At 43.2% G+C, this 15,310-nt stretch overlaps 1 protein-coding gene across 4 annotated transcripts in view; it reads right to left on the reverse strand.

Moving 5' to 3' along the window:
• Window positions 1-366: 366 nt before the first annotated feature.
• Window positions 367-15,310, reverse strand: part of TMEM192 (transmembrane protein 192) — a 38,248-nt gene continuing 23,304 nt past the window's right edge. Inside the window, exons 4-6 of one of the 4 annotated variants that reach the window (XM_526719.9) lie at window positions 13,869-14,003; window positions 10,972-11,074; window positions 367-5,189 (exon numbers count right to left, since the gene is read on the reverse strand). In XM_526719.9, the coding sequence (XP_526719.3) occupies window positions 5,051-5,189; window positions 10,972-11,074; window positions 13,869-14,003 (377 nt within the window). In that variant the 3' untranslated portion in view covers window positions 367-5,050. Of the gene's footprint in view, window positions 5,190-10,960; window positions 11,075-13,868; window positions 14,004-15,310 lie in introns of all 4 variants that reach the window. The other 3 variants (XM_009448512.4, XM_063809987.1, XM_009448511.3) reach the window with 3 other exon arrangements.

Here is a 15,310-nt window from a genome sequence, read left to right on the forward strand (position 1 = left end):
GGCTATTTTGTATTTTTAGTAGAGACGGGGTTTCTCCATGTTGGTCAGGCTGGTCTCGAACTCCTGACCTCATGATCCGCCCGCCTTGGCCTCCCAAAGTGCTGGAATTCCAGGTGTGAGCCACTGCGCCCAGCCTTAATTTTGTATTTTTAGTAGAAATGGGGTTTCTCCATGTTGGTCAGGCTGGTCTCGAACTCCTGACCTCAAGTGATCTGCCTGCCTCGGCCTCCCAAAGTGCTGGGATTACAGGCAGGAGCCACCACGCCCAGCCAGAAGATTCTATTTGTTAAGAAAAAGAATATCCTGGGACAATAATAAGCAAAGGACTTGAATATACATGTCATAAAAGATTTATAAAAGACCATATAATTTGGAAAAAATGTTTAACACTGCATTAGTATCCAAAGAAATACAATTTGAAACAATGACACACTCATCAGATGGGTCAAGACTTAAATAAGGTAACACCCACTATTGGTAAGGGTATGGAGACCAGGTGAGCTGGCTCATGCCTATAATCCCAGCATTTTGGGAGGCCAAAGCAGGTGGATCACCTGAGGTAAGGAATTCAAGATCAGCCTGGCCAACATGGTGAATCCCCGTCTCTACTAGAAATATAATTTTTTTTCTTTTCTTTCTTTCTTTTTTTTTTTTTTTTTGTGATGGAGTCTCGCTCTGCTCTGTCGCCAGGCTGGAGTGCAGTGGCACCATCTTGGCTTACTGCAATCTCTGCCTCCCAGGCTCAAGCAATTCTCCTGCCTCAGCCTCCTGAGTAGCTGGGATTACAGGCGCACACCACCACACCCAGCTAATGTTGCTAATATTTTTGTATTTTTTGTAGAGATAGGGTTTCACCATGCTGGCCAGGATGGCCTCGATCTGCTGACCTCGTGATCTGTCCGCCTCGGCCTCCCAAAGTGCTGAGATTACAGGTGTGAGCCACCGTGCCCAGCCGAAATACAAAATTTTTAGTATTTTTTTTTTTTTTTTTTGAGATGGAGCCTGCTCTGTGGCCCAGGCTAGAGTACAGTGGCGTGATCTTGCCTCACTGCAACCTCCACCTGCTGGGTTCAAGCAATTCTCCTGCCTTAGCCTCCAGAGTAGCTGGGATTACAGGCACCCTGCACCACACCCGGCTGATATTTGTATTCTTAGTAGAGATGGGGTTTCACCATCTTGGCCAGGCTGGTCTCTAACTCCTGATCTTGTGATCCACCCACCTTGGCCTCCCAAAGTGCTGGGATTACAGGCGTAAGCTACCACACCCGGCCCAAATTTTTAATATTTTTGTACTAAAAAATAGTGGCATGCATCTGTAGTACTAGCTACTTGGGAGGCTGAGGCAGGAGAATTGCTTGAACCCGGTAGAAGGAGGTTGCAGTGAGCCCAGATCACACCACTGCACTCCAGCCTGGGAGACAGAGTGAGACTAAAAACAAAAAACAAAACAAAAAAAGTGTACATTGGTATAATCCCTTGGTAGTGAGATTTCAAATAATTGTTTTGCTTTATATTTTTCCATATTGCCATTTTTAAAAAAATGAGCTTTTAACTTTATAGTAAGTCGTGATACTGTTGTCATTTGGAATACATATACATACATATATACCTATATCTATCTATATACCTATACACATACATACTTATAATAAAAGGTTTACTATACCTGCCCTAGTTCAGGGCCATATCTTTCTGCCACACATATTTCCTCCATATTGAACTACCATCTGATCCTGCTGAAACTAAAACTGACGTTGTCACTTCCTTGCTTGAAATGCTTCAGAGGATCCCATTATCAACAAGATAAAGTGCAGTCTTCCAGCATAGTATCAAGGCCCTCCAAGCTCTGACCCTGTCTACCTCTCCACCCAGGTCCTGCCTCACACTTTTGGTTCCAGCTATACACAGTGCTTGTGATATTTTGTAGCTATTTGCCTTCCTACTTTACTCATTGTTTTGTCTGGCATTCTTAAAACCCTCTACCCTCCTGCCCCCAGGGTACCCCCTGACGTGGAGCTCCTACAGCACGTTGGGCCTACTGTCATTACTGCACTTAGCACAGAGTCTGGAAATCTATTCCTCGCTCTCTTTAGAATGTAAGCTGCCAACCAGAGTCTTTAATTTTTGTATCCTCAGTGCTAGCACAATTACCAGCCTGGTGAATAGAATGTTTAACATTTAAATTGTTTTGTTCATTTTTCTGTTTTGTTACTTCTTTTTTTTTTGAGATCGAGTCTAGCTCTGTTGCCCAAGCTGGAATGCAGTGATGCAATTTCAGCTCACTGCAACCTCTGCCTCCTGTGTTCAAGTGATTCTCCTGCCTCAGCCTCCTGAGTAGTTGGGATTACAGATGCGTGCCACCATGCCTGGCTTATTTTGTATTTTTAGTAAAGATGGGGTTTTACTATGTTGGCCAGGCTGGTCTTGAGCTCCTAACCTCAGGTGATCCACCTGCCTCAGCCTCCCGAAGTGCTGGGATTACAGGCGTGAGCCACTGCATCAGCTGTTTTGCTACTTCTGATACTTAGTTTCATTTTCATTTATTGTTTGAAATGTTCATCATTGCATTCAGAAAAATGTTGATGATTATACAACAAACATGTTGATGATTACATAAGAACATAGGCACCCTAACTTTTTAACTACACTGTTCCTTGTAAACCAAAGTTCATCCTATAAATCTCAGATACTGACTATAGATCCAAATTAAATTTTAAAAATAAATAAGAGTTAATCATCTACCACTGGTGTTCCCTTTTGAAAGGAAAACAACTGAAGGCAAAGTTTATAGGCTCTTCCAGAACAGAGAAACAGATTTCTAGAGAAGGCAATGGCTTTGAGATACATACACTTATTAAAAAGAAAGGAAGGCCGGGCACAGTGGCTCATGCCTGTAATCCCAACACTTTGGGAGGCCAAGGAAGGCGGATCAAAAGGTCAGGAGTTTGAGACCAGCCTGGCCAGCATGGTGAAACCCCGCCTGTACTAAAAATACAAAAATTAGCCAGGCATGGTGGCATGTGCCTGTAATCCCAGCTACTCAGCAGGCTGAGGTAGGAGAATTTCTTAATCCCGGGAGGCGGAGGTTGCAGTGAGCCGAGATCATGCTACTGCGCTCCAGCCTGGGCAACAGAGCGAGACTCCGTCTGAAAAAAAAAGAAAGAAAGAAAGAAAGGCACCATTGCACTCCAGCCTGGGCGACAGGGTGAGACTCTGTCTCAAAAACAACAACAACAAAAAAAACCCCAAAAAACAAAAAAAAAACGGAAGGGAGAAAGGAAATTTTAAAAATACAATTTGGCTTTAGTTTGTGAATGTTGTGTGCAGGTGACACACCATCTTTTTTTTTTTTTTTTTGAGAGACAGTGTCTCATTGTTGCCCAGGCTGGTCTCAAACTCCTGGCCTCGAGTGATCCTCCTGCCTCAGCCTCCCAAAGTACTAAGATTACAGGCATGAGCAACTGCTCCCAGCCATACACAATCATCTTTATCTTAGTAGAAAACTTTTAGAATGCCCCGGCAATGCTGTATCTAAAAGAAACAGGTATTTGCCCTCCATAAATCAAATAGATGTGGCCAAATCAATATATCCCTTGCCTATATAGTTATATCGAACACATCCCTATATGGTTACATATCAAATATTGAATATTCAGCTAATGATCAAAAAAGATTAACACAGTCACAAATATCCCCTCCCCTCATATTCAGCCTTCAACCAAAAGTCTTTCTAAGGCAGCATATAACAGTGCTAACAGCAAATTGACAAATTAAAGGGGCATACTAGGAAAAATGGAGAAATAATGCCATTTGCTCTGAAAAATACTTCATTTTTATCTTCAGAATCAGATGTTTAATATCTGCATATAACTTAATATGCATTTCTTCCATTACAATTTTTAAGTATAATCCAAGGCTTTAAAAGGTATCTTTTTTTTACAGTAATTTAAAATTATAGAAGATGCCTTTCCTATAATTGAAGTTATTGATCAATTGAAGGTATAACCAGACTGAAATATACAGCAACTTCTTGAAGAATGGCAAAAATAAAGTGAAAGTTCTAAATTCTTCTCTGAATTTTTCAGCTATTGCTAATGGAAGGTGCTGCCAATATAATAGGCAACACAGGTTTGTCTAACACAGGTCGGTCTAACACTGGTCCAAGTAATCAATCATCATATCTTATTTCTTTTCTTTTTCTTTTTTTTTTTTTTTTGAGACGGAGTCTCGCTCTGTCGCCCAGGCTGGAGTGCAGTGGCGTGATCTTGGCTCACTGCAAGCTCCGCCTCCCGGGTCCACACCATTCTCCTGCCTCAGCCTCCCAGGTGGCTGGGACTACAGGCGCCCGCCACCATGCTCGGCTAATTTTTTTTGTATTTTTAGTAGAGACAGGGTTTCACCGTGTTAGCCAGGATGGTCTCGATTTCCTGACCTCATGATCCGCCGTGCCCGGCCCTTATTACTTAAGAATAGAAAACTGTAGGAGTTTGCATAGTAGATCACCTGGTGAGACCTCAGTCCTATGGTGAGAAAAATTCTCTATAAAAGCTATATGGTTCATGATGTCATCCAACACCACATAAGCATATAAAATACATGATAAGGCTCTCCAGGAAAAAACATTCACAAGAAATAATGACTTCTTTCATCAGCTTAAAAGTGGGAAGAACTTATTTGATTAAAACCCCGTTTAAAATCGATTGTCTTGTTAGACTTCCCCTATCCATAATGAAATCATTACAGGGTTCTAATGTCAGGTGGAAAAGTGTTGACTATGGAGTTCTTTAGCCTCTGATCCTAGGATAAACCAAGCAGTTAAATAATTTCCAAAAGTACAAAACAGACATTCCCCTCAAGTTATCCAGGCTTCTACAGGTACTTTTCAAATGACCCATAAGCCACAGAAGTCAGAACCAAATTCAGGTTTCCAACAAACACTGTAAAATGCTATTCAGCAAAAGCTGCAGTTCCCCGTGGCAGCTTGTCAGGTGGTCAGTCAGTCTCAATTACTCTGGGTTCCTCTGCAATTGCTGTCATGACCGTGAGCCTCTCACGTTCTACTTGGCTGACAGCCCAGGTCTGAGGAAGTGAGAGCCAACAATCGCTTACTCAGCAGCGCATTGTGTCGCTTCAGGTATTCAATGGTGTCTCCTTGCTTTTCAACAATTTCTTCTAGGCTTGAAATAGTTCTGCAAATAATCAAGATATAAATGGGTTACACATATTCACCAATACTCATTAGTGTCTTTGCAAATGAGTACCTACTAGTTTTTAGTAAAGCATATTGTATTTGTCACCTTTTCTTAGATGTCAGAAGCCAGGGTAATATTGCCAAATAAGATTATTTTCATAAATCATTTTAGTAACTTCTACTCTTGAAATAAATTTAAAATGCTATAAACTTTCACACCTCTATGTTTTAAAAAAGGCCATCATTGCTTTAAGAAGGATCCTAATTTGTTAGAGTAAGATAATTGAGTATAAGTAATCAACTTAAATGGCGTTTAAAGATAAATAAAGGCAAAATTCATTCAATATCAGATGACGATTAAAATAGACTACTCTGACCATGGGAAACAATTTTTTAAATGTATGGCATTTGTTTATTTTTGCATTTCTCCTTTTTTCTCCCATACCACAAAAATGTACCTTTTTGCACCTGACACAAATAAAAATATTATATAAGTATATAAAACAAACAAAAAAAATCTAACTCCTTCCTACACTACTGCCCCAACCCACTTTGGTCTCACTGCTCAGAAGTAATAGCTATAAAGTGTTTTTAATTTCCTTCCACTAATTTAAGATATTAGCACTAGGAATAGTGATGATGATAATGATAATGACAATAATATGCCAGATGAATTTTAATGTTGACTAAAAATTGCCTATTCAAGAAATAAAATGTTATTGGATGTGTTTTACTCAGATATTCTATATGTGCTAAAAGGGAACTATTTCAAGGGATGGTAAGTGAGAAATTCAGCATGAAAAATATCACATGGGAATGGTCCCATGTGAACAAAAAAGATTTATTCTTAGAAATAAATAGTTATGCTTATAAATAATGTGGTTACAGGAATGGGCTATGTAACCACATTACTATTATTATTATTTTTTGAGACAGAGTCTAGCTCTGTTGCCCAGGCTGGAGTGCAGTGGCATGATCTCTGCTCACTGCAACCTGCACCTCCTGGGTTTAAGCGATTCTCCTGCCTCAGCCTCCCAAGTAGCTGAGATTACAGGCGCCTGCCACCATGCCCAGCTAATTTTTGTATTTTTAGTAGAGACAGGGTTTTACCATGTTGGCCAGGCTGGTTTCAAACTCCTGACCTCAGGTGATCTGCCCGCCTCAGCTTCCCAAAGTGCTGGGATTACAGGTGTGAGCCACCGCGCCCAGCCAATAACCACATTATTTATAAGCATAACATGAAAAAAACTTTGAATATGCTATTATTTATAAGTATATTCGGAAAAAGACTATCTGAATTCTAATCCTGACTTTGTCACCCACAGACTGTGTGAACTTAATAAGTTACCTAAACTCTCTGGTCTTCAGAGGTTAACACAACAAACATTTAGCACTTAATATGTATAAACCACCTAGGAACCTCCCACTCTTTTTTTTTTTTTTTTTCTGAGCTGGGCTATTCACTGAAAAAATACTCTTTATATAAAGGTTTTCAAGTTATCTTGATGGAACTGAGAAGGGATATGCTCTGAGTAGAGTCAACTCTTGTATATACTGACTTTTTTTTTGAGACCGAGTCTCTATTTTTTTTTTTTTTGAGACGGAATCTTGCTCTGTTGCCCAGGCTGGAGCACAGTGGTGCAATCTCAGCTCACTGCAAACTCCGCCTCATGGGTTCATGCCATTCTCCTGCCTCAGCCTCCTGAGTAGCTGGGACTATAAGCGCCCATCATCACGCCCGGCTAATTTTTTTTGTGTGTGTATTTTTCAGTAGAGATGGGGTTTCACCGTATTAGCTAGGATGGTCTCGATATCCTGACCCCATGATCCACCCGCCTCGGCCTCCCAAAGTGCTGGGATTACAGGCGTGAGCCACCGCGTCCGGCAGAGACCAAGTCTTGCTCTGTGGCCCAGGCTGGAGTGCAATGGCGCAATCTCGGCTCACTGCAACCTCTGCCTCCCGGGTTCAAGCTATTCTTCTGCCTCAGCCTCTAGGATTACAGGCATGTACCACCATGCCCGGCTAATTTTTGTATTTTTAGTAGAGACAGGGTTTCACCATGTTGACCAGGCTGGTCTCAAACTGCTGACCTCAAGTGATCTGCCCTCCTTGGCCTCCTATAGTGCTGGGATTACAGGCGTGAGCCACCATGACTGACCATCTTCTTTTTTTTTTTTTTTTTTCAACACAGAGTCTCACTCCATTGCCCAGGCTGGAGTGCAGTGGCATGATCTCGGCTCACAGCAACCTCCGCCTCCAGGGTTCCCGTGATTCTCCTGCCTCACCCTCCCGAGTAGCTGGGACTACAGGCGTGCACCACCACACCCAGCTAATTTTTATATTTTTAGTAGAGATGGGGTTTCAGCACGTTGACCAGGCTGGTCTTAAACTCCTGACCCCAAGTGATCCACCCGCCTCAGCCTCCCAACGTGCTGGGATTACAGGCCTAAGCCACCACACCCAGACCTGGACATCGTCTATATACAGTAGACTTTCAATTAACATCCCTGTTCCCTGCCCTATGTTCCACTCCTGGGCATCCTATTCATTTCTGAGTTCCAAGTCTCTCTGGGGCTACACAAAAAGAGTGGCTGCCTCCTTGGCTTTATTTCTCCCCGTGTCCTCTAAATGTAGCCTCTCTGCCCTGTGGTATTGTTTACCGCTCCTTCATCTGTATTCTGTAGCCCACACATTTTCAGAAATCACTCAACCATCGATGGTCCCTTTCTCCTCCAGTTTTTCTGCTAGTGTAGGTAGGGTGGTCTTTTTTAATCCTTCACTATCCTTTTGGAAGGATCTGGGGAGGGTGAAGGGATAAACATGTGGCTAGATTTACCTTCTTTCATTGGAAGTTGATTCAAATTTTCAAACTGAGATGCATTTTCAAAGAAGCATTCCATACAAATTTTAAAAGTAAAAGAGGAATATAAACTGAATTTTTTTTTTTTTTTGGAACAAAGTTTCACTCTCATTGCCCAGGCTGGAGTGCAATGGCGCAATCTCAGCTCACTGCAACCTCTGCCTCCCGGGTCCAAGCGATTCTCCTGCCTCAGCCTCCTGAGTAGCTGGGATTACAGGTGCGCGCCACCACGCCCGGCTAATTTTTGTATACTCAGTAGAGACAGGGTTTCACCATGCTGACCAGGCTGGTCTGAACTTCTGACCTCAGGTGATGCACCCGCCTCGGCCTCACAAAGTGCTGGGATTACAGGCGTGAGCCACCACGTCTGGCATAAACTGAATTTCATTGCCCCAAAGTTAACCCCATGAGGTGAAGGGAATACATTTTAAAAAGCTTTCCATTAAGTCATAAGAGAGCAATATTAGGTAAACTCTTCAGTGCTCAGGGGGAACAAGATGAAATATGAAAAGGGTCAAGGTCAGGAAGAACAGTCTCTGAATTTAATAAGCCCAAAAGTCAACAAAGAGATAATCAACAATTGATACTAAAGTTATTCCTCTATTTAGGTTAGAATGAAGAAAAAGAGTAAACAAAATAAGAAGGCAGATCTTGGTAAGTGAAAAGTGACAAAAAAAGTTGTATTTTCTAGGGGAAAGAATCTATTTCACTAAAGACACCTCCGTTTTCATAGTTCTGTACGTATTGAGAATTATAGACAGTATAATCCAGGCTTCAAGAAACCGAGGGTAAAGGATTCTAGAACTATCAAGATATCATCAGTTTACACTGTGGGACAGAGATAACGATCCCAAGATGAAGAACCTTGGACTTGCTGCTCATTAAGTGTTTGTTTTTGTTTTTTGTTCTTTTTTCTTTTTATTCATTAAGTATTTATATTCCACACTATAATAAAAAGCAATGTGCATCCTGATTCAACACTGTCACACCTGTGTTGTCACTTCACACCTGTGCCTAACAACAGTTCAGTTTATAAAAGCTAATTTAAAAATGACACTAATTCAAAAATTGGCCTTACTAAAAGCCAATACATTAAACTATATTTATTTCAACAACTGTTTTTAAAAGTATCTCTTTCCTTTATCTATAAAGTTTTTTATTGTTGTTGTTTTGTTTCGAGACAGAGTCTTGCTCTGTTATCCAGGCTGGAGTGCAGTGGCGCAATCTTAGCTCACTGCAACCTCCGCCTCACAGGTTCAAGCGATTCTCCTGCCTCAGCCTCCTGAGTAGCTGGGACTACAGGTGTGCATCACTTTGCCCAGCTAATTTTTGTATATTTAGTAGAGATGGGGTTTCACCATATTGGTCAGGCTGGACTCAAACTCCTGACCTCGTGATCTGCCCACCTCAGCCTCTTAAAAGTGCTAGGATTACAGGCATGAGCCACCGTGCCCAGTCATGTTTTTTTCTTTTTCTTTTTTTAACTAGTACATCAGTAATGGCACTGAGTCCATTTCTTAAGCCCCTAAGTAATACACTTTCTTTTTTTTGTTTGAGATGGAGTCTCGCTCTGTTGCCCAGGCTGGAGCACAGTGGCGCCATCTTGGCTCACTGCAACCTCTGTCTCCCGGGTTCAAGCGATTCTCCTGCCTCAGCCTCTCACGTAGCCGGGATTACAGGTATGCGCCACTGTGCCTGGCTAGTTTTTGTATTTTTAGTAGAGATGGGGTTTCATCATGTTGGCCAGGCTGGTCTTGAACTCCTGACCTCAGGTGATCTACCCACCTCGGCCTCCGAAAGTGCTGGGATTACAGGCGTGAGCTGCCCCACCTGGCCCACACTTTCTTTATATATACTGACTATATTCTTATGTCTGTTGCTATCCACTTCAGATGATGTTAAGGAATAACTTGTGTCCCAGATTATATAGATCCAAAAGCAGGATGAGAAGAACCACAGACATGGCCAGGAGTGGTGTAATCATGCCTGTAATCCCAGCACTTTGGGAGGCCAAGGTGGATGGATCACTTGAGGTCAGGAGTTTGAGACCAGCCTGGCCAACATGGTGAAACCTTGTCGCTACTAAAAATACAAAAATTAGCTGGGCATGTATAGTTTTTTACATCTACTTTAGCCCCAAGATCTCCAACAGATATGAATGATATTTTAATTACCATGGAAGTCACTTAGGGAGAGACTGGATAGAAACAAGGGTGGGCAGACCGGGCTGGCTGTTTGGGAGGCTAAAATGGGAGGATTGCTTGAGCCCAGGAGTTTGAGGCCAGCCTGGGCAATACAGAGAGCCTCTATCCCTTAAAAAGAAAATAACAGGCTGGGCGAGGTGGCTCACGCCTGTGATCCCAGCACTTTGGGAGGCTGAGGCGGGCGGATCACCTGAGGTCAGGAGTTCAAGACCAGCCTGACCAACATGGAGAAACCCCATCTCTACTAAAAATACAAAATTAGCCAGGCGTGGTGGTGCATGCCTGTAATCCCAGCTACTGGGAGGCTGAGGCAGAAGAATCGCTTGAAACTGGGAGGTGGAGACTACGGTGAGCCAAGATCATGCCACTGCACTCCAGCCTGGGCAACAAGAGCAAAACTCCATCTCAAAAAAAAAAAAAAAAGACACCTATAAAAAAAGGTGCTTCAAGGAGGGAGTAACCAGTTAATGATGTCAAAAGCTCTTGAGAGGTTAAATAGGTTGGCTAAGTGGTTAATTTTTTGCATCAAATATATGGCCTATTTAATACATTTACACATCCTGATTTAGACTTGATTTCACCACAGCTGAAAGGAAATAAACAAATCAAACAAATGTAAAAGTACAAATACACAATCATAAATTCCAAGCATCAGAATGGTTTCTAGCTTTCTAGGGGAAAAAACTCAATTATTTTATTCTCACCTAAATCTTACCTGAATCCAGTCTCCGAGGTAATATTGCTGGGGTAAGCATAGATTTTTTCTTCTTCAAGTATATCAGGCTCTGGTTTAGCTTTATTAAATCTCCGGATTTTCACTAAAATAATAAAGTCATTATTAGATCGAATTCTGAAAGACAAGTCTAGTTTCATTTTTTCAAATTATGCTAATTTGCTGTTCTTATTAACGTCCTTGAGTATTTCAAATTCTACTATGTGCCAGGCCTGTTCTAAGCCCTGGGAATGTAGGGATTACATTAGTATTGAAATAGCAATAATAGCTGACATTTATTGTGTACTTAGAACACATGAGGCACAGTTTAAATGTTTTACATGGATGCCCTTATTCAGTTCTCATAAACACCTGCATGAAGTGGATGCTCCTCTTACCCCGCAGTGAAGCCCAGAGAAGTTGAGCAACCAGCCAGCCATCTAATTCAGAAATCATGACTTCCTCTGGTCCAGGGGAAAATACAGATAATAATCCTACATTCTAAGACAGTATGGAAAGTACCTTCAATAGAAGCTTGTGCAAGAGGCTTGCACAAGGAGTTGTCAAGCTGCTTTTTGGCCTGGAAAGCAGTGCCTAACTCAACAGGAGGTATCAGAGAGGGGAAAAGAGGAGAGAGTTTGAGCCCATCCTTGAGAGAAACACAGGAATTAATCACACAGACTAGGAGAATAAAGAAGGGTGCTTCAGGTGCAGGAGGAGTCTGAACAAATGCTATGGTCTTGAGGAGCTACACGTATGTATGGGTGTGAGGGTGTATGGACAAGGGGTGGGGTTGGGAAGATAGGCAGAGAATGCATCAGGAGTGGCTGGTGTGTCATGCAAGGCATTTACACTTTTTTTTTTTTTTTGAGACGGAGTCTTGCTCTGTCGCTCAGGCTGGAGTGCAGTGGCACAACCTTGGCTCACTGCAACCTCTGTCTCTGCCTCCTAGGTTCAAGCAATTCTCCCACCTCAGCCTCCCGACTGGGATTACAGGCGTGCACCACCACACCCAGCTAATTTTTTTGTATTTTCAGTAGAGACGGTGTTTCACCATGTTGGCCAGGCTGTTCTCAAACTCCTGGCCTCAAGTGATCCACCCGCTGCGGCCTCCCAAAGTGCTGGGATTACAGGCGTGAGTCACCAGGCCCGGCCTAAGACATTTAGATTTTATCCTCAGAGCAACTGGCAGTCTTTGAAAGGATCTCACCATCATCCCTGAAGAGCAGGCTAGGTAGAGGCCATTCAAGGAGAACCTTTCAGGCTGGGCGTGGTGGCTCATGTCTGTAATCCCAGCACTTTGGGAGGCCGAGGCGGATAGATGACCTGACATCCGGAGTTTGAGACCAGCCTGGCGAACATGATGAGATGCTGTCTTTACTAAAAACACAAAAATTAGCTGGGTGTGGTGGTAGGCGCCTATAATCCCAGCCACTCAGGAGGCTGAGGCAGGAGAATCGCTTAAACCCAGGAGGCGGAGGTTGCAGTAAGCTGAGATCACGCCATTGCACTCCAGCCTGGGTGACGAGAGTGAAACTCCAACTCAAAAAAAAAAATAAAGAAAATGCCTTTTATGCCACATGAAAACGTTAGATTTTTTTTCCTTCAGCTATTAGAAAACTCTGGGCAGGGAAGCTGTTAACAATCAGAGTTAAGTATAAACAAGATCATGTTGGCAGGAATAAGAAATATGAATCAGTGGACAGAGGGAAAGAGACCTGTTATGTGTCTCCTGGATGTAGCCATGCAAGAGATGATGAGTACCTAACCAAGGCAGTGGCAGGGACCAAAGAAAAGAGACAGAGCTGAAAGACAGGTAGACTGAATAAGACTGATGACTGACTGATCACCAATCCTATCCAGTTCTTGGGGAGTGAGGTAGAAGGAAGAAGGTAGATGACTCCTACGTTTCTAGGATTCTGATTTATCAAGTGGATGCAGGCTGGTATTGTTAACTGAGCTAGAAGAGGACGGTTAGGATGGAGGGAAATTTTGAAGAAAATTATGTTCTGTTCAATTCTGATCTTGTTGGTGCCTGTGGGACATGTGGATGAAAACTTCATTAAGCAGATGAATATATAAAATTTGGGGCTGGGTGCGGTGGGTCATGCCTGTAATCCCAGCACTTTGGGAGGCCAAGGCGGGCGGATCACCTGAGGTCAGGAGTTAGAGACCATCCTGGCCAACATGACGAAACCCCATCTCTATTAAAGTGCTAGCCTCCTAAAGTGCTAGGATTACAGACATGAGCCACTGTGCGTGGCCTATTTCTTAATTTTTAATTTTAAATGGCAAGCTGACATTTCAGCTGCCTTCAGAGAAGCAAAAGTTTGTGGATGTTTTTGTTGTTGTTGTTTTAGGAGACAGGGTCTTACTCTGTCACCCAGGCTGGAGTGCAGGCACGTGATCTTGGCTCACTGCAACCTCTGTCTCCCAGGCTCTAGTGATCCTCCCACATCAGCCTCCCGAGGGGCTGGGACCACATTTGTGCACCACCATACCTGGCTAATTTTTTGTATTTTTTGTAGAGATGGAGTTTCATCATGTTGTCCAGGCTGGTCTTGAACTCCAGAGCTCAAGTGATCCTCCTGCCTCATCCTCCCAAAGAGCTGGGATTACAGGCTTGAGCCACCATTCCCAGCCCAAAAAGTTTGTGTCTTGTTTTAATGGAAAAGTTTCACTTGCGTTAACAAAAATTTATTAATGACACAATCTTAAAAGAATGGGGTCTCACTGGTGGTGGCTGTACCTTCCTGCTGGTTTGAAATTAAAGAAGTCTGCATGTGGTCACCACTCAGATACACAGAGAACTTCCTTGTCGCTAATGGGCTATACTTTAAACTGGGAGGAAAGGAAGCAGTTCGAGGTTCCTATAAGAACAGGCTCATTGTAATTCTCACCTGTGTAAATGAGGAGACATATCAGGGAACAGATGAGTTCCAGTGCCAAGATGGCCAGAATGAGGTCAAGATACAATCTGCCAGGCTCTGGGAAGGAGTGCTGCATGCATAGTATGAGGAGAAGCACTGTGTTGCCTGAGGAGGAGAAACATAAAACACAGCATGTGATGAGAAAGACATATATGGTCTTTGTCCAATAGATAGTTGGTCTTTGTCTGGTTCCTTACACAGAGCTCCTAAAACACTTGTAATTTCCTGAGTGATCAGAGCCTTCAGAAATGAAGACCCAGGCCAGGTGCAGTGGCTCACACCTGTAATTTCAGCATTTTGGGAAGTCAAGACAAGAGGATTGCTTGAGCCCAGGTGGTCGAGACCAGCTTAGGCAACATAGCAAGACCCCATCTCTACAAAAAAATATAAAAAATTAGCCAGGCATGGTGGCACACATCTGTAGTTCCAGCTACCTGGGAGGCTAAGGTGGGAGGATTGCTTGAGCCTGGGAGGTTGAGGCTGCAGTGAGCTGAGGTCGTGCCACCGCACTCCAGCCTGGGCAACAGAGCAAGACCCTATTGCAAAAAAAAAAAAAAAAAAAGAAAAGAAAAGAAATGAAAGACCCAGAGAAAACTATTCTTATGCTTAGGTTTGATGAAGAATGGACAGCCATGTAGAAATGTGAGTGGACAAAGTATGATCTACTGGGAATAGACTGAAGGGGCAAACCCAGCAAGGCCTGTCTATTCAGGTTCTTCTCGGCCTCTCTGTGTAGACTCCTCACCCCCAACCCTCCTGCCATATAGGGCAGGACCCCTCTGAAATAAGGGTCTTCAAGGGAAAAGGGTAAAGGGAGAAAGTGTTCTTTTTTTTTTTTTGGAGACGGAGTCTCACTCTGTCGCCCAGGCTGGAGTGCAGTGGCGCTATCTCGGCTCACTGCAAGCTCCGCCTCCCGGGTTCATGCCATTCTTCTGCCTCAGCCTCCCAAGTAGCTGGGACTACAGGCGCCCGCCACCATGCCCGGCTAATTTTTAAAATATTTTTAGTAGAGACAGGGTTTCACCGTGTTAGCCAGGATAGTCTTGATCTCCTGACCTTGTCATCTGCCCACCTCGGCCTCCCAAAGTGCTAGGATTACAGGCGTGAGCCACCGCGCCCAGCCGAAAGTGACCTTTCTAGATTTTATGGCCTGCTTTGGGAGAGAGGAATCTAGTTTCTATGGCCTGCCTTTGGGAAGAAGAGTTCTGGTTTCTATGACTGGCCAGGGGAGAAAGAAGGACAAGAAACAGGAGGGCAGGAAGGCAGAGAGACTTTGCTTCTGAGCCCCTCCCAATCTCCTTTAGTTTGGAGTACTCAGCATGCCAAAGCCCTGCACTTTGGAGTACGGTGTTCTGAATCCCAACAAGTATATTTGGTTTTTGTATAGAGTTCCTAAAACCCTTGGAATTTCC

This window comes from Pan troglodytes, chromosome 3 (genome assembly GCF_028858775.2).
Source record: "Pan troglodytes isolate AG18354 chromosome 3, NHGRI_mPanTro3-v2.0_pri, whole genome shotgun sequence".
Taxonomy (NCBI): Eukaryota; Metazoa; Chordata; class Mammalia; order Primates; family Hominidae; genus Pan; species Pan troglodytes.